Here is a 25,870-nt window from a genome sequence, read left to right on the forward strand (position 1 = left end):
TATCAGCATATAGAAGGTGCTCAGTGTCATTCACACAGCTACTAAACACCAGTATGGTAACACGCATAAAATTAAAGTCATGAAATAAACATTGTTTATCAACATTAGATGTAACATAAATCTCTAATGTACATAACTGATGGGGAAACAACTAAAAAGATCCATATTAATGTCAACAAAATGCATAAAAAGTGATGTGCCATGCAGGGAATTCTGGGAAAGTCAATTTACGGTAATTCGTCGTATATATTAAGGAAATATACTGTTAGCCAGGTTACGGATTTGTACTGTAGCATTTTTACAGTTTCTTTACCATTGAAATCACGGCCTTTTTTTTACAGTATATACATTTTTACGGCCATTTTTACACACACATTGTATATATATACAATGCTTATTGCTAAATATTTCCCTTTACTATAAATTACTAATATTTTAAATGTGTAACACTTGGTTTTATTGGACTTTTTGTTTTTGCTGGTATATACTATAGCTTGTTTTTGTTTGGTACAGCATATCATTTGCAATATATAACTGAACTGAACAATTATGCCTCATTTACAGTTTTATTCGATTTAAAAAGGAAAATTGCAAAAAAGTGGCTCAGCCATGTAGCTTTTAGCTTAGCTTGCTATATTTCCCAAAGGGTAGCTTTTAGTGTAGTCAAGCAACATTTTAAGTAGAGTGGCTAATAGCTTAGCTCACTACATTTTTTAAGTAGCTAGCATAACACTGGGGAATAACATGAGTTAGGGTGTCTTTCCGAGCTCAGAGCCCTTTCCCGAACAGCAAAAAAATACGCATATTCTATTCAGTCAAATGTCTGCGAGTTTTAAATCATGAAAAAATCTTAAATGTTCTACTGAAGAAAAGAAAAACATCTCGGATGGCCTAAGGGTGAGTAAATTAACAGCAAATCTACATTTTAAAGTGAACTATCGCTTTACGGTTATTAACTAAATTTTAAATTACACTTCCAACCACATACAGCAATGCATATCATATGACAAACACGCAGCATTTGCATGCAGTCTGTCATGTCTTTGTGTTTTGGATAAAGACACCAGCGAATACAAAGAAAGTGGATTATGCCACAGTTCAGCTTAATCCCAAAGTGAAAGGGTGAGTGAGTGTGTGTTCAGGGAAATAAATTACAAAGAGAGATAGAGAGAGAGAGAGAGAGAGAGAGATAGAGAAAGAGAGAGAGAGAGAGAGAGAGAGAGAGAGAGAGAGAGAGAGAGAGAGAGTTGAGCTGAATGTATGCATGTGTGCGTGTAAGGCTGCTCCACTGAACGAATCATCTGCCTTCAGGATTACACAGTGAGTTATTACCTAAACAGGAGCCGATCCCAGATACACAATAAAGGCTAGATGTAGCGACAATAAACTTCCTGTAAATGCTCATTTCTGCATGTAAGCACAAACATACACATTAAGTTATCCTGCCACCCAGACCCATAAACATCAAATCAAATCGCTCTAAACAACACAGTTTCCCCCCCCAGGAGCCAGAAACTGTCACTTTGCCAAAATCGACTTCATTTTATTGGTCCTTGTTTAGACATTCTGTTGTAACTTTGCAAGTATACAGCAATAAATAAAAATTATTTATTGTAAATCCTAATTTTCTCTGCTCGAAAAAAAGCTGCTGAAAAATTCAGCTCAGTCATTCTAAGTAGATTGTCTAATATCTGATAACAAACCTTTTATTTCAGACAACCTATTGTGTTTCTATGCTAGTTCATGTCATGGGGGTCAAAAAAATGTTTTTTTAATTAAATTAAAAAGTGGGAAAGAGCCACACAATGAACAAAAACACCCCATAAATACAAGAAAGCGGGGTTAAACAATTAAACAAACCATTACACCTGTTAGGATTCAAATACAATCTGAAAATGAACAAAGAAATTTTTACTTTTAGATCAGCACTTCTGTTTCCCAGTACTGGGTTGCAACTGGATGGGCATCCTCTGTGTAAAACATATGCTGGATAAGTTGGCGGTCATTCTGTCAAGTCAAAGGAATATGAATGAATGAATGAATGAATGAATGAATGAATGAATGAATGAATGAATGAATGAATTATCTGCACTTCCTCCTTTGCATTTTTAAAAAAATACACATTTTCGAACAAAGTTTTATAAAGTGTGCTCTGATTAAACACATTCTGTGCTCACAAATTCAAGTAATTCACAAATTCATAAAGCAATGTTAATAAATAGTAGTAGATCTGATTTGCTGTGTCACCATAGGTGACAAAAAATGAGTTCTGCAAAATTGTTTCAAACCCTTTATATATCCTGAATTGAAACAAACATTTAGTAATGTTCAACTCAATTTGTTTGTTTGAATTCAGCTCACATAAATTGTTTACAACCACTTAAAAATATTTAGTAAATCCAAGGAATCATCTTTCAAAATTTTTTTTTTCAGTGTACCCAAACCTAACAGTTAACTAATACTCTACTTATATTGTAATGAGACATGTACAATCTCCAAAATAAAAGCTGTAGCTGGGGTGATACTCTTTCAAAAGGTACATTTTTTAGTTTTTAGGTACTAATAATGAGCTTTAAGGTAAAATATGGAGCCTAGGGACTAACACGAAACTTAAGGTACCAGGATGAATCCTTTAGGTCACAGGGCCGCACATCTGCACCATTTAGCTTTAATCCTAATTAAACACACCTGATCAAACTAATTGAGTGCTTCAGGCTTGTTTGAAACCTACAGATAAGTTTGTTGAAGAAGGGTTGGAGCAAACTTGTGCAAAGCTGCGGCCCTCTAGGAACTGGATTTGACAGCTGTGTTTAGGTGCTCATGTGAAGCCTTTAAGTACAAAATGCAGCTTTTAAAGAGGTACCACCTCAGTGACAACTATTGTACCTTTATTTCTGAGAGTGTAGCTACTTACAGGCAACAGAATATCTAAGGTGAATCATCTAAATAAAGTCATATCAAAATAAAAATAAATAAAGTTTAACTAAAAATTTCTGCTGCGTTAAACATTTTTTGGTGTGTAAGTGTCGCCAACGTGTCTGGACATTGGTCCATCGACAGCAGGGAGATCGAATAATAGGAATGACGTTGTTTAGATATAATTAGTACAAATTACGATGTTGAAATCTCCCGTCATCAATCACTGCCAACTTTACCACAAGATGAAAGCTGTGAACTACAGTACTGTAGATTGAGGGCAAAACCCTGTTGGAACTGGCACCTTCATGGGTGAAATGGCAAAAGTACGCTCATGAATAAAAAACCAATACATTTTCACAAATGTTCATGTTTCTCTGTGTAACCTGATTTGTTTACAAACGTATTTGAACTGAACAAAATTAAAATCACTTTTTGAACAGAATCAGACCTTCCAAAAGAGTAAAAACTAGCTGTATATCAAGAAAAGATTATGTGTGAAGCTACTAGTAGTCCTCTGTTTTTCTTTGGTGTGGAAATAAGGAGGTGAATAAAGTCGTTCATAACCTTTGGCTTTAGATAGAGGGGAGACCTTTAGAATGCAGAACAGGTTAATGTGACTGTGTTTACAGCGGTGGAAACAATTAGGGTGCCATTAATCAACTAATAAAATGACTAATCTGACAAAAGTGCGGCGAAGAAGAGAATTTAACTGAGTCATGACAGAAAAACACACCCACTGTCAGTGTGTAGACGGGTCGGGTTATGTAAACATCTGAGACAAATTAAAAACCAAATAGAGCCAAAGCAACTGAAGTAAAGTTTAACATAGGAGGCTTTAAAAGAATGATTTTTGTTTAGCTTTTTTAAAAGAAAATGGGTTTGACCGTGCTCGATTTATTAGCCAGACCTACGGTAATAAATATATAAATCATTCAAAGAAATCAAAATCAATTCAGCACCCGTATCCTTATCGCTCATTACCCTAATCAGCATGTTTACATAACTTTACGAGCACACTGCTTCACTGTGTGTGTTTATCTTTCCCTCTGATTAGCTGCATTTATACAGGACTTTGAATAATAATGACTGACTTCATGCTGAAGCTTTATGCACTGGAAAAATGACAGCCAGTGGCCAGCTGACTGATAATAAAACCAGTCAGGGCTTGTGTCTGTCAGGCCATGTTTGCATACGATGTGTGCGTATGGCGTATGTGTCTATTTCAGGGAAGCTTTGTGTATGAAAGGCTGTTTTCTTAGTGTTTCAATAATGTTCGGGATTCATGTTTCTCATGGCCTTGAGCTTCAGGTCTAACCTTGAAGCTTGTCAGAGCTGTTATTAAATCTGATCCTGTGTGAATATTTGCATGTATGACATGAATGTTTTTTTGTGTTCTTTTTTATGTTAATATACTGTAGTTTCTTTGAATGTGCCTTATTAACTAATAAAAATCAGAAAAGGTACATCAAAAAAGCCTCCACCTGGATTTAACTAAGCAAATAGGTAAGACCCTCTCATTGGATAACTTAGGACAAATTAATAAATAGAAATTCCAAACTTTATTTTAAAAAATGCTAATGGAAATGTAAATAAACACAAAGAGAAATGTTCTTTTTCTGCAGTATGTAATAAACAACTGTATTGAAGAGTTATTTTGAAAAATATCCCTAATGTACCATATCACAGCTATATTATAAGCCAGCATATACAGTCACCAGGCCACTTTTTGACTAGTATCGGGTTGGACCCCCCTTTGGCTTCAGAACTGCCTTAATCCTTCGTGGCATAGATTCAAGAAGGTACTGGAAACATTAATCAGAGATTTTGGCCCATATTGACTTGATAGCATGATGCGGATCTCCTGTTCCACTACATCCCAAAGGTACTCTATTGGATTGAGTTCTGGTGACTGTGGAGTTAATTTAATTACAGTGAACTCATTGTCATGCTCAAGAAACCAGTCTGAGAGGATTCGCGGTTTATGACATGGCGCGTTATCCTGCTGGAGGTAGGCATAAGAAATGAGTACACTGTGGTCATAAAGGGATGGACATGGGATGATAAAGGACGTGGTCAGTAACAATACCCAGTTAGGCTATGGCATTGACACAATTCTCAATTGATACTAATGATCCCAAAGTGTGCCAAGAAAATGTCTCCCACACCATTACACCCTCACCACCACCCTAAATCGTTGATACAAGGCAAGATGGATCCATGCTTTCATGTTGTTGACACCAAATTCTGACCCTACAATCCGAATGTCACAATAAAATTGAGATTCATCAGACCAGGCAACGCATTTCTAATCTTCTGTTGTCTAATTTTGTTGAGCATGTGTGAATTGTAGCCTCAGTTTCCTGTTCTTAGCTAACAGGAGTGGCAACCGGTGTGGTCTTCTGCTGCTGTAGCCCATCCGCCTCAAGGTTGGACGCAATGTGCTTTCAGAGATGCTCTTCTGCATACCTCAGACTGTTATTTGAGTTACTGAGTCTGGCCATTCTCCTCTAACGTCTGGCATCAACAGGCATTTGGGTCCACAGAACTGCCGCTCACTGGATATTTTCCCTTTTTCAGATATTTTCTCTTTTTCTCTGTAAACCCTAGAGATGGTTGTGCGTGAAAATCCCAGGAAATCAGCAGTTTCTGAAATACTCAGACCAGCCTGTCTGGCACCAACAACCAATGCCACTTTTAAAGTCACTTAAATCAACTTTCTTCTTCATTCTAATGCTCAGTTTGAACTGCAGCAGATTGTCTTGACCATGTCTACATGCCTAAATGCATTGAGTTGCTGCCATGTGAAGGGCTGATTAGAAATTTGTGTTAATGAGCAGTTGGACAGGTGTACATAATAAAGTGGCCGGTGAGTCTATGTTTTTTGTGAAAACATGCAACTTGTTCTATATCAGTAGTACAATACAAAAAAAATTATCTTGAATTTCTGAATAATATTTTTATTTTATATTAATTACCACCGGAGAGCTGTTTTGAGAATATTCCGCAACATGATAGTAACAATCAAACAACTGTGCAGTTTGAAATAATTTGGCAACCCTCCTTCAAACGTGGATTTTATCAGTCATTTCTGCTTGAGGAGCTTAAACAGAAAGAAGAGGACAAAAGTGATTGAAAACTTTTTTTCTTTTCTCTTTAATACCCTCCTGTAATCCTTTAAAAGACGACAAGCAGGACTGAAGTGATAAAACGATAGCTTTGTAAATGCTCAAGGTTTGTTTACAAGCACTGTTTCAAGTGGTGCCAGTAAATTTACACAAACAGCGATTATAATAATGAGAAACGCACTTTAAGAGAATAAAGACTAAGGGATGGTGCTTAAGATGTAAAACACTGCAGGAGCCAAGAATATTATTTATTTGGAGGCACTAACATGATGTATAAATCAACTGTCATGAATAAGGCCTGATGTGGGGCAACTTTTTTATTCTTCTTTTTTATTTGGCTCCTTTTTAAACTGTAATGAAAACAGAAATTACTCAAATAGGCCAGATCAAAAGTTGAAATTTAGGCCTCGTTAAAGACAAACAAGGTGACATTTACAGGATTAAAGTGCAAATAAAGGTTAATTTCTCACACATGTGGCTTTATAATGCAATTATAATTTATGTATAAATTAGTTTGCTCCCATACTGGACTGAATAGGCCAGATATTGAGCCACAAAAAGCAGATAGACCTGCAACAACACTGATAAAAATTATGTCTGCTAAATTGTTGCAAATTTATGTTGATTTTAAACGAACACATACAATTTAGCAATGTTAAACTTAATTTGTTTGTTTAAATACAGCCCATATAAATTGTTTACAGCCACTTAACTTAAAAATAGCAAATCCAAGGAATCTTCTTTAAATCATATTTTTAGTGAAGGTTATAGAACATTATAAAAATGGAAAAGGATATAAAAAGATAACCAGAGCCTTGAAATACCAAACAGCACTGTTCAATAATCTATTATGAAGTGTAAAATTCAGAGAAATTTTGATATCAAGCCAAGGTCAGATAGACCAAGAAATATTTCAGCCACAACTTCCAGAGGAATTACTAAGAAAAACCCACAGGCAACATCAGAGCTGCTCTGGAAAAAGACAGTGTGGTTATTCAAGGGCAGTACAATGACTTTAGAGCAAAACTGAGCTGCATGATCATGAGTTTGCCAGAAAGAAGCCCTTACTCTGCCAATACCACAAAAAAAATAAATAAATAAAATAAAAAAATCACAACGTGCCAGACAACACCTTGACATATGTCACAACTTCTAGCACACCATAGTTTGGAGTAACCAGATAAAATGATGTCTTACAATGATTAACGATATGTTTGGAGAGTCAACAAGAACTACAGTGTCCTTGTTGTTCTTCAACTGAAAATTACAACCAAAAGCCACAACATGTGGCATTGTATCAGTCTTTTATTTTAGTAGAGTAAAACATAGTAAAAATAGGGCAGTGGCAGTGACAGCAGCTCGCTAAGCGCAACTTAATGGTTTAAATTCCAAAATGAAATGTGTATGAGTTTTGTACATATTTCAGTAAGATATGTTACTTACATCATAATAAAGGGACAGTTCACGTGAAAATAAAAATTTTCTCACTATTTACTAACCCTTAATAAGGAAAAATCTTAATCAACATTCTCAATTACAGAAAATCTTTCCAAAGCCAATTAAAAAAACTGCATTGCTAAATAAGTGAACTAGGGACTCTGGGTGTTGCTTACAAACGAAACAATTACTTTCAATATCTTTTTGTATTTTAATAAGATAGTATTGACTTAATATGTATGTTGAATAATTCTAATTTCTAAGTTAAACTTCTTTTATCTTATTTGGAATTAAGTTGCTATTTGAGATGAGCCATATTTTTTCCAAACAGTATCATGAACAAAAGAGTTACAGTACATTGTTTGCTCATTTAAAATTCTGTTTCTCTAAGAACTGCATCACAACACGAAAAAATAGGGAAACTTCAAATGGTTCAAAACCTTTATGAGTTATTTTATTTAGTTATTGAACACTAACGAAATAATTTTGAAGAAAGCTGAAAACTTGTAACCATTGACTTCCATACAGGAGAAAAAACAAATGCTATAGATGTCAATGGTTACAGGCTTCCAGCTTTCTTCAAATTACCTTCTTTAGTGTTCAACGGAAAAAGAAACTCAAAGAGATATAAAACAAGTGAAAGGTGAGTTATTGATAACTGAGATTTCCTACATATAGTAATACCAGGGGACCTTTTAAAAACATTTTGACACCTATTTTTAAAATAATTTGACACCTAAAATGACTTCAAACTGCTTCAAAATGTCAAGATTTTACTGCTTTTTTAAACTAAAATTGTGGAGTTGTGGGGAGGTCCAAGACAACAGTGTTCTGCGCCAAGCGAGAATAAAAGCCACAATGTCAGGGTGTCTCCGGTTTAAAGGCTGACACTAAGAGGGAACACCAAAGATCACTTTTAAAGTGCAAACAGCTAACTTGACCCCCAGAATATCACAAACTATTTTAAAGAAAGTAATCCAATAGTTTTGCAACAAAATTCAAACATATGACTAAGATTACATGGTGAAAGTTAAAATTTATCACACATATCTGAAACATTTGGATATCTTTTAGAAAGTTTGGCCTTTGAGAGATGAGCTCTGTGATTCTAGCGCACAAAGTGAAGGTGCACATTCGATTCATTTCAACTTTCAGTTCAACTCAAAATCTGATTAAAATGGTTTGAAAAGTCAAACAGAATCTCTTTAGTGGTCTACGATTTGCATTCCTCCATATATTTATATTATATTTATTTCTAAAATGGACCTGTGCTTTTAAAGAGTGTCCCAGAATGACATTCCTCTAAGTGCGTTGACAGAATCGTGAAGCCGTTATCTGATAATCATAATAGCTTTGCACAGGTGTGTTATTAACCAAATATACTCCTCTCATTATCCTCTCACCCACTGATACAGTGATGAAATGGAAACTATAGTGTGTGTATGTATGTGTGTGTCCATTGACAGCCTTATCATCACATTTGGAGTGTCAATGTCTCTCTAATTAATCACAGTTAAACAAATGAACTGTCTTGCTCGCAAACACACCCACGTGTGCGAGGATAGTGCACTATTTAAAATCACATCAGCCAAAGCTTTCCTAAACACACCAGAGCCATGGCAACCTACTGATGAGCATTAAACAGTAGGGCACAGCTGATATTTTTTATGTTATTGAGTTACATTTAGCCACATTCCACTAAACATATGTGTGCAAACACACCTGGGCCACACCTACACACATCAACAACCACTTCAAAAAAAAAGAAGAAGCAAGGAACAAGAAAAAAAAGATGTTTGCAGGTGGATTGCCTCTTAATTCGAACAACCTCAAAAACTGCATCCATTTATGAATCTGCGCTGTTTGATGTAGGTGTGTAAGTCTTTCTGAATAGAGAAGCAAATGAAAGAGAGCGATATACAGCAGAAAGAGAGAGAGAGAGAGAGAGAGAGAGAGGTGCGGGGCAATGTTCAAGAGCATATCATCTGTTAACCTGTGCTAAACAAAAAGAGGTTTACACTGCTGAGAAATTCAAAGAACTTTTGGCAGAGAAAGAGCAAGACAATAGCGTCCCGACGAGAGCGAGACTCACTCTAAATCTGCCACATTGTGTTTCTGGCTTTGATCTCTTCAAACTTGCCTGCATGTGTAAGGTTTTGCTCTTTAAATACATTAAGACCTCAGACGCGGTCGGGGTATTTGCCCAAAGATTAGTTTACTTAAAAACAGAAACCGCCAGAGTCAAAAAGCCCAAGTGAAGGGCTAATCTGCCATTCAGAACGCTATCGCTGCATTACAACTAGAGCGTGTGTATATGTGATTGTGTGTGTGTGTCTACGGTAAAACATCAGGTTCAAAGGACTTGGGCTCATAAAGCAGTCAAGGCCTTTTGTGTTAATGCTTGATTTTGTAACAGCATGTGATCCAGGAGAAGCAAAAATATACAAATGTAACAATTTGGAGTTAAGCTCGACAAGAAAGGAATGAGCGTGTGCAAGTGGATGCGTAGAGGTTTATGTTACCAGGTATGAGCTTGTATTTTCCAAAAACCTATTTAGAAGTCACTTGAGCGTGAAAAACAACGTGTTTAACCCAACCACGGGCGGCAAACATCAACTTGGCTACTTTATAAATGTGTCAGGAAAAAATGCTGCACTTGACTGCTCACGCAAAGACAGACTAATGGAAAGTTTAAAATGTTTGGCATTTAAATCTTTTTTTCTCTTCACTAAATCTTTTTAACTCTATTCAGCCCCCTATTGGACATGTAATGCCTTTTTAGCATCATATTTGCTCACAGTTACTTTACATATCCGCTTTGACCTTACATATCATTAATTTTCCTTCAGCTTAGTCTCTATTTCAGAGGTCACCACAGCGGAATGAACTGCCAACTATTCCAACATGTTTTACGCAGCAGATGCCCTTCCAGCTGCAATGCAGTTGGAGCACCCATACATACTCATTCACACACACACACACACACACACACACACACACACACACACACACACACACACACACACACACACACACACACACACACACACACACACACTCACCCACACACACACACACACACACACACACACGGACAATTTAGTTTATCCAATTCACCTATAGTCTTTGGACCGGGGGGAAACCGGATCACCCAGAGGAAACCCATGCCAACACGGGAGAACATGCAAACTCCACAAAGAAATGCCAACTGGTCCAGCTGGTACTCAAACCAGCTAACTTCTTGCTGTGAGGTGAACGTTGAGCCACTGTGTCACCCCAACATATTAATTTATTTTCTTTTCAGCTTAGTCCCTTTAATAATCAGGGGTCGCCATAGCGGAATGAACTTATCCAGCATATGTTTTATGCAGCGGATGACCTTCCAGCTGCAACCCATCACTGGAAAACACCCATACACTGCCATTCACACACGTAAACTATGTACAATTTAGCTTATTTCACCCAATTCACCTATAGCGCATGTCTTTGGATTGTGGGGGAAACCGGAGAATTCAGAGGAAACCCACACAAAGACGGGGAGAACATAAAACTCCACACAGAAATGCCAACTGACCCAGCTAAGGCTTAAACCAGCGATCATCTTGCTGTGAGGTGACAACGCTGCCCACTGCACCACCACGCTGCCTCGCCCCAAAATAATAAATTATTATTTTTAAAAATTATGATCTAAATGTTTCCATGAACAGATCTATTTTCTTTTTGTACACTACCAATCAAAAATTAATTTATTGTTTTTGCAATGTTCACCAAATTTCCTTTAATTTGTAAAAAATCTGAAATTATTCAAAAATTTCCGGTGCTTAAGATATTACCTATTATTATCAATGATGAAAATTATTGTCCTGCTAATTTAGTTTTTTTGTGGAAACCTTGTTTTTTTCACTATTCACATTTTTTTTTCAAGAAAACCGGATTGTCTAAAAAAAAGATAAAAGCATTGCTATAAAAAGGTATACCTGCAAGATTTAAATTTCCAGATTTTCATCTTCATTTACTGTCAACTGAGCCAAGCCAAAATTCATAGACAAGCTCACATGACAGTGCATTAAGTACTGAGGATTTTGAACAGTTTGTGTTTGTGATGCTTTCGGAGAGCAAAATATATTCAATTATTTATTAATTTATTTGATTTAATTAGATGATTTATTAATTAATATCCATTTGTGTAATGTTGAATTAGATTTTTTTAATGTTTTAGATTTTTGTAATCATTTTATCGCTAGCGTTAAATAACTTGACATTTATATTATATTATTATTACTATGCAACATATTTTAAATATTTTATTTATTACTTAATTTACTGATTTACTTATTGCTACAGTCTTATGATTGTGTGGCATTGTGAGATATTGCTTTTTATTTGAGACACTGCTTTCTTGAATAAGAGCAAGAGGGGTTTTACACTATTTAAAAATTATAAGCAATATAATTGTGAAGCAGTCATTTTTCCATTGTTAATGCTTGTGGTATATTAACATTATTGGATTTGTTCATGAACAAACAATGAACAAGACATTTATAACAGTATTTATTAATAATTGTTAATTAACACAGTGCATTAGCTAATGTTAACAAGAACAACTGTAGATTTAAATGATGAACTATACAAGTTCAATACAAGCACGGTCCATTTTAGTTCATGTTAGTAAATAATTAAATGTCAGTAATGTCAGTCAAACAAACTAACATCAACTAATGAATTTTAATTGTAAGGTGTGACCAGGTTGGGTTTCAATAAATGCTGCACAACTTCGGCATCACTACTTTGTCTTTGTTCTCTGGATTTTCTCAGTCAACAAGTTGGCTGACAGAAGACTGTTTTGGGTACCAGACAGTGGCGGATTACTTACAAATTAGTATTTAACTGATTACTGATTATTTGTTGAAAATCTACTTAGGTTTCTAATTTTGTCTAACAACTGATACTTATTTGTTAATTACTTTTGTTAGGCTTACCAATAAATTAACCAAACTGATGTAAAAGATTTTGAAAGTTTAATTAATTCAATTTTATTCACATGACATATACATGGTCTTTCTAGAGAAATATAGTCCAAGCAATAAATTATGTAAAAGACATTGGGTAGAAGATTTTTAAAAGTGGAAAAAAAACTTGAGAATGAATTATTTACTTTCATTGCTTGAATACCATGAAATCATGTAATCCATAAAAGTAACTGTAATCTAATTATGAGCATTTTAAATTGTAATATGCTCTTAATTATGATTACTTATTTATTGGAACTGGACGACCTAATCAAGATTACTTGTAATCACTTAATAAATAATACTAACCAGCACTGAGACTTGTGTGGATGATTTATTAAGGCAACAGTTCAGTAAGAGGCTTGAGTCACACCTGAAAGGGGTCTGTGACCTAAAATGTTGCCACAGCAAAGTGGAAACTACAAGTCAGTGTACTGTACCATTTAAAACTTCCATCATCTCCATTCTGACCATCAAGGGTTGCCTAAATGATCTCATCACAGATGTAGTTTTATTCTTGTGTCAGCATCTTTGTGCAAATGATTATTGTTAAAAAGTGATTAGTTACTTAACAATATAAGTAAATCTGATGGCTTAAAAGTGACAAGTTAAAGTTAAAGTTAACTGTTTAACTGTTAAGCTAGTTGAAATTAATTTTTATAATTAGCACACAATTTATTTACTTATATTTTTAAAGCAACAGGTTTATTCACCTTAAGTAAAGTCAACTAATTACTTTAAAAGCAATGTTTTTACCCACTTTAAAATAGTCAACCAATAATTTTTAGTCAACCAATTGCTTTTGAAGCCAACTAATTGTTCCAAAAGCAATAGGTTTACTCAACTTTTAAAAGTAAAATCAACTAATCGCTTTAAAAGTAACAAGTTTACTCATTTTACAGTTTACTAATCGCCAATAGTTTTTAAAATCAACTAATCGCTTTTAAAATCAACAATTTTTTTTAAGTCAGCTAAATACTTTTGAAGTCAACCAATCACTTTCAAAGTCAAGTAATCGCAATTAAAGTAACAGGTTTTCTCATTTTAAGTGTACTATTCACTTTTGTAAAATCAGGCAATCATTTTCAAAGTTTACTAATCTCTTTTAAAGTCAACCAATAACTTTCAAAGTCAATTAATCATTTTTAAAGTAACAAGTTTACTCATTTTTAAGTCTACTAAGTGAAGTTTATTTATAAACAAATTTCGAGAGGATCACATGCTTATGAATGCTAGCGGCTGGACCCACATTATCCAATTTACAATGCACCAATCAGATGACTCCTAATCTACTAAAAATACCCTGGGCTTTGTATCACAGCTATCCCCGTTTTGAAGAATCCCCCCTTCCATTCCTCATAAGATCCTTGGCTCGAGGATCTTATGAGCTCGGGGCTCTCTTCCGGGAGAGCATGCCAAAGTAGCTTATAATCAATCAAGTGTGAACTCTTAAAACGCTATTCTAAAGTCAGCCAATCACTTTTGAAGTCAACCAATCGCTTTCAAAGTCAATTAATCGCTTTTAAAGTAACAGATTTACAAATCTTTTAGGTCTACTAATCGCTTTTCTAAAGTTAGCCAATCGCTTTTGAAGTCAACCAATCACTTTTAAAGTCAATTAATTGCATTTAAAGTAACAGATTTACAAATGTTTTAGGTCTACTAATCGCTTTTTTTAAAGGGCACATATTTTAGCCCTTTTTTGAGATTTAATAGTAATATTATGGTTCTTCTGAGTGTGCCAATGTAGGTTCAGATCAAAACGCAATTCAGATATTGTTATTATGCTGTGTTAAAAAGTGTAAATTTAGAGGCGTGTACACGGGTTGCTGTTTTGGGGTGTGTTGTTTAACATGATAATGAGTTTTGACTGCCCGCCCAACGTAACAAGGGGGCGGAGCCAAGAGCGCGTCTGCTTTGTGCACCGCGTCACAGAGGCAGACAGTAAGAGTCATCATGAGTGAGAGGAACACAATTCAACCCTACATATTTGACACAGACTCGGACACAGATCAAGCAGAGTCGACTGTTGAGGAATCTATAATCCGAATGTGCCAGAATGTGTCAGAGTGGTACATACAAAATATTTTATGTTTTTGAATACTTTTACAGCCGCTATGTAACTATGCATGCGCCATCCGTAATTTGTTTGATAAAGTTCGCGAACGTCATGCGTTACGTCAAACAGACAATACATAAAGATATCTACAAAGATAAATTTTGCATTGGTATGATTTATTCGTAATTCATGAATATTGACGTTGACAAATATTGGCAGGTGCTCGTGTGGCAATTGTGAAAAAATGCCAACTGAGGCTGAAAATGTATGCTGCTGGGAGATACCGCAGGTAAATTTCCAGTTTACGTTGCTGCTCTAAAGACATCGAATGAGATAATAAACAGCATAACTGTGTCGTGTAATAAGGTTAGAAGACGAATGGATCAACTGGAATTGCAACCCTCGTGCATGACGGAGCATCCAGGAATGGATCCCGTTTGCTTCAATATTTATTCCTTGCAAAATGCATCGAATATATACAAAGCAGACTATGGTCCCCTGCGACTTCGTGGAGTGCAAAAGTGAGTTTAAATAAATAGAAAGAATAGCAGGTTACCTTGTTCATGATTTGCATGCTCGCTTTCTTTTTAAGCACATTAACGCTGTGTAGTCAATAAAATAGCGATAAAGTTGGTTTTATATCCGCACATTCAGGAGTCCCTGTATTGTTTACCATGGTAGTTTAAACAATCGATCGGATTTAGCATGCAAGTATGACTTGTAAACAACATTAACACTATCTACTTGACTGTAAACAATGTTGTACTTTGTCATTTGCTGCTAATACGATTTCCCTATTTTGAATTTGCAAAGAATACTTTACAGAAATGATACTATTAAGGAGAATGTCCGAATATCTGAATATAAAAACCAACTTTACCTCAATGTCAATAAAAATGAAATACGTACCTTTTTTGTTGCTGCTATTTCTGAGATGACAATTTGAATGACTTCATAAAAGGCTGAGTAATGCATGTACTTTTTATTGAAAAATAATTTTAATTTCACTAAACATTAATATATAAACTCTTAAAATATATAAAAATCAGTATGGCATAGAAACATCAACACTTCAGAAAAGATGCTTCAATTCCTCAGTCATATAAAAACTTTATATTGAAGTATAAATTAAAATGTGATTGGCAAATATAAAATGTATCCTTGTGCAAATATAAAATATAAACTTCAAGTTGTCACTTTGTTGAATGAAATACAATTGTCCATGAACATTAGAAAGTACAGTATATCTACAAACACATAAACATATCAAACATTGGCAGTTGAATAAACAAAATATTACTTCTGAAATGTTGTTAAAGCTAGTTATTTTATCAAAAATAAAAATGTATATGTGATAACTCCCAAGTTCAAATTGTAGTGCAATTTCTAAAACAATGTTTCATTATTATGTCTCTGTTAGACAGTGCCGCTTTTTGGCTTATCGGAGCTTTGCGAGCTGGTGTTGGGGTTTCCTCGGGCGGAGAGTCCGTGTTGTGATTCCTGCCTGTGTGGTGCTGAAGATTCGGAGACAGTTTCCTGAAGAGCAGGGCAGCTATGTGGGTTTTAGGATAGCTATTGATTGAAGCGGGTCACCCTGCTGGAGATAGCCTCCTCCATCTCAGGTAGATCGCAGGCTGATGATAGAGCAGGTGGTATGTGAATTCCCAACACTTCATCAACATAGGGTGATGGGTCCACAAACACTTGGTTGAAGATGAGGTCCAGCAGCTCTTTTACATAACCTGTGCAATATAACAGTTATCTCTTTAGTAACTTAATTTTGTATTTTGAGTAGTGAGTTGTCATTGTGAATGTAAAGTGCAATTATTTTTTTTATTTATTGAATTATTAAAAATACTATAAACATTTATATACATACCGAAAGTTTGCTGCGTCTTCACTTTTCGGACCCTATACTCTCCTTTCTTTGCCTTTGGAAAGGCAAGCTTGTAAATAGGTTTACCAGTTGCTGATGTGGCCTGGGGACGCCCGGCATTTTCATTGTAATGCAGTGCAGCCAAGTACAACCTAACAAAAAGAAAAATGTAAATGACGTACCATGACAAGACTGTATGGTATTGTAAATATTAATTTCTGATCATTGGCTTTACCTGCATAGCATCCCCAGAAATGGGAATACCACATTTTTGGGTGCAAACCGCAGTAGGACGCTGTGGAAAGCTTCAACAGTTGACGTCTGGTGGTGAGGACTTAGCTTGGCCACATCCTTCAATATTCTCTTGTTAGCGAGAACTTTCTCCAGCTTGTAGAATGGCATCGTTGCTAAACAAGCAAAAATGTAAGGTATTAGAGTCTGAATCAAAAACAAATCTGAACAAAGAAACAAGCTCTGTTTTGCATTAGTTTTAATCGCAAAGAATATTTTATTTGTCTGTATACAACTTACCAGCCGACAGCCATTTGTTCTTGTCTCTGCTTATCCGTTGCGGATGCAGATAAGCCGGAAAATTGGGGTCTTCATGTACATGGTTTAAGATAGAGGTCCACTTTGCCACTCTTTCAGGACCTGTTGTGGATGATGCAGCAGTCCAGTAGATGTGGTTTTTGATGCTACGCAACCATTTACGCAACTTCTCACACCCCTTTATCTGGCATATCTTGTCCAGTTTTTTGGAAATTCCTGGAAATTAAAGAAAAAAAAAGACATCAACACAAAAATAATAATAAACATGTAAGAACTGTAAATAGCAATTTAATCTTAAGTAAATTAATAACTGCTACATTACATACCTTTCTCGATATGCCACACATCGAAAAACTGAGTGACATTTCGATCCCTGAGATATTTCTGTATTTGAGGATGTCGGTCTGTGATGATGCATTCCAGACGAACACCGCGGGCATCCAACAGGTCTAGGCTTCTCTTTAGGCCTTCTTTTTCCATATGGTAACTGCCGCCCACCTCATTACTCTATAAAATTTTAAATAAGGAAAAAAAATATATATAAAAAAAAAATCACACATTTTCCATCCAAAAAATTATGCTAGTTCACATAACACTTTTCTGTATTACCTGGACTAACTTTAGGTCGACCACTGTGTTAGTTGCAAGGTCCATCATTGTATAACTCCCATACTTGGCCGAGTGACCTTCAAGAACAAACCGTACATAATTATTTCAAACACATTTTTGGAATAATTGTAATGTATTTCATATTTATTTTTTTTATTAGACTGTATTGAATTAGAAATGAAATCTTTTGACTAAATACCTGGGGAGTCAGCCCTCTTATCTCCTCCAACAATCACATTCTCTCTTCGACTGAGCTGTTCTAGCATTTCACTCTGCCAATTTCTCCACTTGTGGACAATAGCAGGTTCAATGCAAAGTCTTGCATGACAACGAAATGAATCATATTTAAAAATGTGTAGTTTCATGGCAGCAAATACCTGACAACAGAGAGGAGAATTTTTAGTACAATGTGCATGCACCCTGTGACAAAATTTATATTATGTTTCTAAAAGAAATGTGATAAATTTTGATAGATAATTACCTTTTCAACTACAAAAAATTATGCACCACTCAAGTAGACTGCAGCAGAAAGATGCAGGTTGCTAGCTGGAGTACTACCAATAATTGGCTGACTGTTCCATTTTCTTACAAACTCGCAGTGTGGGCAGACTTGCTGTACGCTCAGAAATGTCCCAAGCCTTTGTGACTTTACATCACATCTCCTTTGACACACTGGGCAGTCACTGAAGAGCTCCATGAGGCATGTTTCATAGACAATGAACTTGGCAATGTTATGAACTGGGCATTCTTGGATTCTGTAAAAATAAATATACACATGTACATAATAAAAAAAAAAATGATGATGAATGTTATGATGACAATACACAATCTTTCAAATAATTTACATAATGCATAAACTCACGACAAGTCTGTTGGTTCAGTTGCAGATGTGCATTCCTCTGCAGGGTCAAATCTCACATCCGAGTCTTGGGCTATAATTTTTGACTCTGTCAAAGTCTCTTCGGCTTCTTCTTCCTCCTTCTCCTCCTCCAGCTCCAGACGAGGTCTTTTTAGTGAAGGTTTGAGGGGTGTCGAAGTCATAAACGCAGTAGAGGATGCTGATGGTACAGTCAGTTCAAAACTGGATACTGTTGTCTGGACACCTATAGTGTAATTTTATGATTAATCTCATTGCACGTTTATGAAGATAATAAAACACGTTTCTAATGCAGCAACTTAAAATAAACTGAGAAATTTTAACTTACTTGTACTCCTGCGTTTAGCCTGAAGCGTCCTAAAAGACAACTGGGTACCAACACTGTGTAAAGATGTGTGAAATGGTTCTGTCTGGCAACAAACATCCACCTTGTTGCTCATTGTCGACGTCGTGGCCTTTGTAAGAAAACATAATTTTTTTAAAATGACCTTTATTTGATTAAAACATACCGATCTTATTGTAAACAACTGCAGACCACGTGCAAGTACAGTGAAAAAATTTCAACAAACATCCCACATACAAAACAAACTTTAGCTGTAACTTAGTCAGTGGTAATGCTTTATTACAATGTTTAATTTTTTCTACCGTTTCTGTTTCTGATGGCTAAAACCCCTTTATGGACACATTAACAATTAAAGCTTCGAGTATTTAGACTGTTTTAGAAAAGCACAATAGCTGTAAACGCGCAAACATCCGAAGTAGCTTTAGCCGCAGATGCTATTCATTTCTGCTTAACATTACAGTATACACATTACAACAAACATCCCACATAAACAACAAACTTTAGCTGTAGCCAGTACTGGTTACTGCTTTATTACAATGTTTATATTTTTCTACGGTTTCTGTTTCTAATGGCTAAAAGCCCTTCTTGTACACACTACCACTTATAGCTTCGATTATTTAGATTGTTTTAGAAAAGCATAATAGCAGTGAACACATGCAAACAAACATCCGAAGCAACTTTGGCTGCTTTTAACTTTTAGATGCTATTCATTTCGGCTTACCATTACAGTACAACAAACATTTAACAACAACAAACTTTAGCTGTAACGTTAGCCAGTGGTACTGCTTTTTACAATGTTGCTATTTTTCTACGGTTTCTGTTTCTAATGGCTAAACCCCCTTCATGTACACACTACCATTTGCAGCTTCGAGTATTTAGACTGTTTTTGAAAAGCACAATAAGAGGTAAACACTTGCAAACAAACATCCGAAGCTACTTTAGCCGCAGATGCTATTCATAGGCTTATCATAATTAGAATGCTAAGGCTAGAAGTACATAAAATGTAATACTTACTTGAAGTGAGGCAGGATCACGTATTGTAGGAACTGATCCAGTTTTCAAAAACAATTTACTCGCGAATCCGGAGTTGTATTGTCCCGCGTTCTCGAGGCAGTCTACGCTAAAGTGGTTAGCGCAAACATACAACAGTTTTGGTACATTTTCAGGCACCTTGTCTTCAAAGATAAAACTCAGCCACTTAAGCCTCTGTTGCTCATTTGCAGGAAGACGGTGAAGGCTCTTGTGCTGAGCCTTACATCCTAAAATAGCACAAGGGTGTTCTCTCGGTGGCATCGCTTCGACGTTCACGCTGATAATGGCGGAAACGGCAAACTCAGGATATGTTAATATGCGCAGCTGTCAATCAATTCGGTGGGCGGGGGGAATCGCACACCTACGTAATGGTGCGATCGATTTCAAAACAGCTCCAATTGGCCGACCCTTTTTTTTGTAGTGAAATTGAAAAAAAAGGACTGGGTGTGTTCATATCACCCCAGTATGATGGTCTATACACTATACCAACACACAGATCTGTCCAAACAGCTTGAAAAGAAGATTTTTTACAATAGGTGCCCTTTAAGTTAGTCAGTTGCTTTCAAAGTCAACTAATCATTCCGAAAGCAATAGGTTTATTTCATTTAAAAGTAAAATTAACTAATCTCTTTAAAAGTAACATGTTTACTAATTTCCACTAATCATTTTTCTAAGGTGTAGCACTTTTCTACACTTAGAAGAACTTAGAAGGATGGCATCAGGCTTAAATTTCATTTAAGAGGTCTGTCATCAGAAAGCCAGAGGTTCAGACACACACACACACACCTCACCGCCATACAGACACACACATCCAGGAATCTGAGGAATTCAGTGACTAGTCCTCTCCTCACCTAGGGTAAAATGGAGAGCATGACCATATTCAAATGACAAGCTCATTAAATAATTACATACTTTTACTATGTACTTTGGCACAGAATATAGGTGTCTATTATATTCTGTCTCCACATGTGCTGGACTGCTATAAGGGAGGCCGGCATGTGTTTCTGTTCAAAATGAAGGAATGGCAAATGCTTGATACTTGTTTTTGTGGTTCATTGAAGACATTCTCAGTCAGTCAGTGCATCTGCAAATTACATGCTGTCAAATACCAGGGGAAAGCAGAACACAACCTAACACTTTTTTGGTCTTTTTCAGTTAGTATAAATCCACATCTGGTTCAAAATATATACACATTTCCTAATTAACTCCACACTTGTTAAGTACAAATATGTATTGCTGTTTCATAATAAATGTTTATACTTGTTTCATAATCTAGCACAAAAGAATGAAAGTAAAATGTCACAACATAACATGTCCCATATTATAGCACACATGACATTTAGGTGGCACATTGTAACATCCATACAACAAGAAGAAAATGTTATATGATTTAATGGAAAAAATACCCCAGACAAACTAAAACATGTTCATAATAATATTTTTAAAAATTACTTTTCATACCAAATTATGACAATGATCCTTTCTCTTTGTATTTTGTACATTAATAATCTGCAAATTGCTGAGAGAAGACATCTCTGTTCTTGGGGTCATTCATGGTGAGAGGATTCTTATAAGATGGATTGATCAGGTCCTTGATTCTGATTAGTTAAGCAACAATCTAAGCCGTTGTATACTACTCTACAAACACACACCTGTAACTTGATTGCATTAGTATTGATGTGCCAACAGTGTGCATGTTGCTGCATCTGTGTTGATTGGCAACCATTCGTCTATCAGTAATAAGATCAAGTCTAACAACACCCCTTAGCTGTTATAAATTCACTGTAAACCACAGCTTCTTGGGAGTTTTAACTATTATTGGTAACACTTTACTATAAGGTTGTATTAGTTAATGTTAGCTAATACATTTACTAAAATGATTAAACAATGAACAATACATTAATTACAGTATTTGTTCTATAAAAAGTTTTATGAAAATTCAAAGGGTTTTCTTTAAAATGATTCGGGAAGCTTCAGTATTTTGGTAGGCAATATACAGGTAAACACTAAAATAGCACTTGACTTTAAGAAATACTATTTAATGGTTAAACTGTAAGGAGATTAAGAAGAACAATGGCACTATATTATACCCAGTTAAAAAAACTGATTGTTTATTAAATGTAACCATGTTTTTATTATTAAGTAATGTTTTTGGCAGACTGATCACTGTGTAACCACAGTTTTGCGACAAATACAAAGTTTAAGTGTGGGTAGTGTAGCAAAACCATGGTTAATTGAATGTTATCATGGTTTAGGTACAATAAAAATGGTTTTATTTGTCCTAAAACCATGATTAATTTTCAAAAGTGCTACTTTTAAAAAAAGCTGAACAAGATTTTTAGCGCCACTTACAGGATGGTAAAGTCCAAAATGGTCACATCTGTAGATCCTTGGGCATGTACATCTCAATATAGCAGAAAATTTGGGACACTGTACAATAATAACTATTTTTACATTACTGGGAGGAGTAGGTTTACACATTAATCAAAACAATGCGTTGGATAATTTAATAAATATTAACAATTAAGCAATTAAAACAATCATTAACTTCTGGCTGGAGCTGCATCCCTTCAACCCTCACAGGATATTACCCTTTACTGTTGCTAATCTGCAATTAGCAATGATATATCAATATTCCAAAAATGACACCATGGACCGTAGCTAAACTATGCAGAGCTGTTGCCCTCCAGGAACTGAGTTTGAGACCAGTGCCATAGACACTTTGTCTAATTTGCAACATTTAGGTTTTAGACAGAGTAAAAGGGAGTTCTCGGTCATTTATACAGCTAGAGTAAATCTGGTTTAGATTAGATCTCTGCTCTGCCACTGTGTATGTTCTCTGACACCAGCATGATTTATCAGCCAATTCAAAATGACTCGTGCTCTGCTGTGGGCCTGTTGGCTTATCAAATATAGAAAGAACAGATCAGTACAGCAAGTACCGTGCTTTGAGATTACGCTCTCTTTGAAATGGTATGCTTTTCAATATATTTGTATACAAAGACATTTAAACTAAATGGAGAAAGGCATCTCTGCGCAGCTGGGGCTTGACTTTAATTTGATAAAATGACGTTAGAGGAGGATATTCTGTTCTCAGTATTACGGAAAACGTGATTTATTGCTGTTTTTATTTACGGTTTGTAAAGACGACTTTATATTGTTGCTTAACATTCTTATTCAGTAACATAAAACAAATACATGCGCACACATAAAAATAATCCTGAACGAAGACAAGTTTCTGACATTTGTCTTGAGGAACAAGCACGCATTGAAGTCTTTTGATCCCTCAAAGTATTTCTTTATTTCTAATAGGGATTTAGAGATTTGCGTTAATATTCAGAGTTGTTTTCTTAAGAAGGTCTAGCCTCTTCAATCATATTTCCTCACTGATCTTCAATCGAGAGCCTGATTGTTGTCTTAGATGTTTCTTTATTTCATGTGGAAAAATATCACAGTAAACAACTGCTGTGCTGAGACAAATAGGTAGGATGAATCCAAAATCCAATTGGAAGAATTGTTTTTGTTGTTGTTGTTTTTTCATTTTGGTTATAATAGGACATTTACTTATCTCAGTCAATGCATATTACCAAAGCATATTTTTCTTTCTAAAATCATTTCTATAAAGACATTATCATCATTTCATACATACATTTTTGATGTACACAAAAAAATGCCTTTCGAGGCAGACATTGAAACAGCTGAAATGAGCTTTAATCTGACAGAATGAAGAATTGGCTAAAGAGCTCTGATTTATTTACTTTAGCTTTGGTCTGTTTATAAATGAATACATTTAACTGCTATACTTCAAATTTGATGAGAAGACTATCTCATATTTTTGCATATATCTGTCCTATATCTGAGCCTTTTGTATATGTGCAAACGCTGTTCGCTCTGCAGAACCTACAGGCCACCTAGGAGTTGTGTTTATGGTAGCACACGCCAGGACTGCCGGAACTCAGCGCGAGCCCTGCTTCGATTTGTTTAGATGAAGAGGGAATGGAGTGCCTTGTAAGAGAAGTCTGAGAGGGAGAGCATTAAATTGAAAACATAATCCACTGACACAGTATGCAATCCCTTGCTACAATATATATATATATATATATATATATATATATATATATATATATATATATATATATATATATATATATATATATATATATATATATATATATATATATATTTAGTGCAAAAAAGTATTCATGACAGGAATGTATTTTTTCTTATGGTTTGCTGAAATATTTCCGGCACGAGATGTTTGGAAATTCTGGAGAAAGATGAATCATGGTTTGATTGCTTGATCAACAATGCTACTATAAACCATTGTGACTTCTCTGAGGGTTTCGTGCAATGCCCTTTTGTTCGTCCCTGTGCGCTGTGAAGTGTGTTTGTAAAACAACCTAAATAGTTTTCGCGCAACCACAGAGATTGCAATCTGGCTCCAGGCGTGAGGGTTCTCCTCAGCGGCTTTTCTGCTCTCAAAAAAAGTCAGCATGTCTTGATCGGTAAACCAGCCCACACCGGAGGCAAGCCAAATCTAGCAATAGTGCCATTTCTGCTTGTTCTTCTACAAAATTGAACAGATCTTCATGTGTGGTTAGATAAAAGGTAAGGGTTCAATTAAGTAGGGTTGTCTTGACCTAGGTGTGTACCTGTGTATGTCTGGGAGTGAGTGAATGAACGAAAATAAGCTGGAGAACAAAAGAATGAGAGCAAAAGAGGTGTTTCAACAGGTGTAACTACCCGATTACAGTCTTTCTTACTCATAATATTGTTTTGAACAAAAAAAAAAGCATAAAAGCTAAAAACCACAAACATATTTTATTAGAGTTGCTTAATGAAAATTAAAATATATGGAATTAACATATAACGTTTATAAAAACTATGTTGAGGTATTTTTGTTTAATCGAATATATGAAGCAATAAAAAAAATCTTACATTTATTTGATTGTCATATGGAAGGTAAGTAGAGGACCCAAACTGTTGCTTTTTTTTTGTTTGTTTTTTCACATTTACAAAAAATGCCAGCAAAAGAAAAATCCTCACAATGCATACGCATAAAAAATTGTGCTGCATTTTCACGCAAGACAAACAAATTATTAAAACACACTGTACTTTCTCACAATGTAAACATTTTACAAAAACAAGCTGCATTTTCTCACAACACAAAAAGAATGGCACACAATGAAGGTGTTTCAAGGGGACTCAAAAAAGTGACGGACGTCCCTGTGCATTGACCAGGGCTGCGTCCGAAATCGTCTACTACTCAGTAGGTACTGCATTTGAATTTAAACGTACTACTCGGCCGTTAGAAAAGTACTCTATACAGTATGAACGTGAAAAGTATGAATGAAATTCGGAAGTACTACATCCGCCATTTTGTCATGGTCATGTAACCTACCTGCGTCAGTTGCGTTGCTTCACTCCCATTCATGAATTCGCTCGCGGGGCATCATGGGATAGCGCAGTGTGCATGGGATGCGCACTTCAGAATCTCGCCGGAAGTAGTAAGTCATCTGGGTACTTCTCGCATACTGATTTTCGATTCTATGAATTTGAACATACTACTCGGCTCGCATACTGATTTTAGCATACTGTATAGTATGGAAGTATGCGGTTTCGGACACAGCCTATGGCTGCATCAGAAACCACCTACTAATCAGTAGGTAGAGCATTTAAATCTAAAAGTACTTCTTAGAAAAGTACATTCTATACATTATGTCCGTCATTTTGTTATGATTACGTGATACCCACATGAGTTGCATCACTTCACTCCCATTCATGAATTCTCTTGCGGGGCATCATAGGATAACGTTGCATCCATCTGATGCGCACTTCAGAACCTCGCCGAAAATAGTAGCTCATCCGTACACTTCTCACATAATGATTTTGAAATTCTATGAATCTATTTAGCGTACTATACAGTTTTGAAGTATGCGATTTTGGATGTGGCCTATTGCTTAGGGAAGTTGTAGGTGATTTTTAAAAGGTTAGTATTTAGTTTTTTTATTTTAATATTCTGATTCCTGAATCTT

General features: G+C 35.6%; 2 protein-coding genes and 1 long non-coding RNA gene across 15 annotated transcripts in view; 1 reads left to right on the forward strand and 2 right to left on the reverse strand.

Moving 5' to 3' along the window:
- Positions 1–25,870, reverse strand: part of LOC137488655 (uncharacterized) — an 81,706-nt gene that overhangs the window by 15,235 nt on the left and 40,601 nt on the right. For 4 of the 13 annotated variants that reach the window (XR_015518441.1, XR_015518447.1, XR_015518446.1 and 1 more), the window contains one exon: positions 1,916–2,007. The exons of the other annotated variants lie outside the window; for them this stretch is intronic. This is a non-coding gene — a long non-coding RNA (uncharacterized LOC137488655). The remainder of the gene's footprint in view (positions 1–1,915; positions 2,008–25,870) is intronic. 13 annotated transcript variants of the gene reach the window in all.
- On the forward strand, positions 14,427–16,433 carry LOC147839349 (P2X purinoceptor 7-like). Its single transcript, XM_087298246.1, has 4 exons — positions 14,427–14,562; positions 14,769–14,838; positions 14,916–15,070; positions 15,970–16,433. Exons 1-4 carry the CDS (start codon positions 14,447–14,449, stop codon positions 16,130–16,132), a joined length of 504 nt encoding a protein of 167 aa, XP_087154372.1. The 5' UTR covers positions 14,427–14,446; the 3' UTR covers positions 16,133–16,433.
- LOC147839350 (uncharacterized) lies at positions 15,517–20,120 on the reverse strand. The gene is made up of 11 exons (XM_087298244.1): positions 19,818–20,120; positions 18,789–18,915; positions 18,446–18,686; positions 18,065–18,338; positions 17,783–17,960; positions 17,584–17,660; positions 17,301–17,481; positions 16,957–17,190; positions 16,661–16,832; positions 16,429–16,577; positions 15,517–16,291 (listed from the first exon to the last, which is right to left on the reverse strand). Exons 5-11 carry the CDS (start codon positions 17,946–17,948, stop codon positions 16,122–16,124), a joined length of 1,149 nt encoding a protein of 382 aa, XP_087154370.1. The 5' UTR covers positions 17,949–17,960; positions 18,065–18,338; positions 18,446–18,686; positions 18,789–18,915; positions 19,818–20,120; the 3' UTR covers positions 15,517–16,121.

Source organism: Danio rerio, chromosome 20, assembly GCF_052040795.2.
Source record: "Danio rerio strain M-AB ecotype USA chromosome 20, GRCz13ab, whole genome shotgun sequence".
Classification (NCBI taxonomy): Eukaryota; Metazoa; Chordata; class Actinopteri; order Cypriniformes; family Danionidae; genus Danio; species Danio rerio.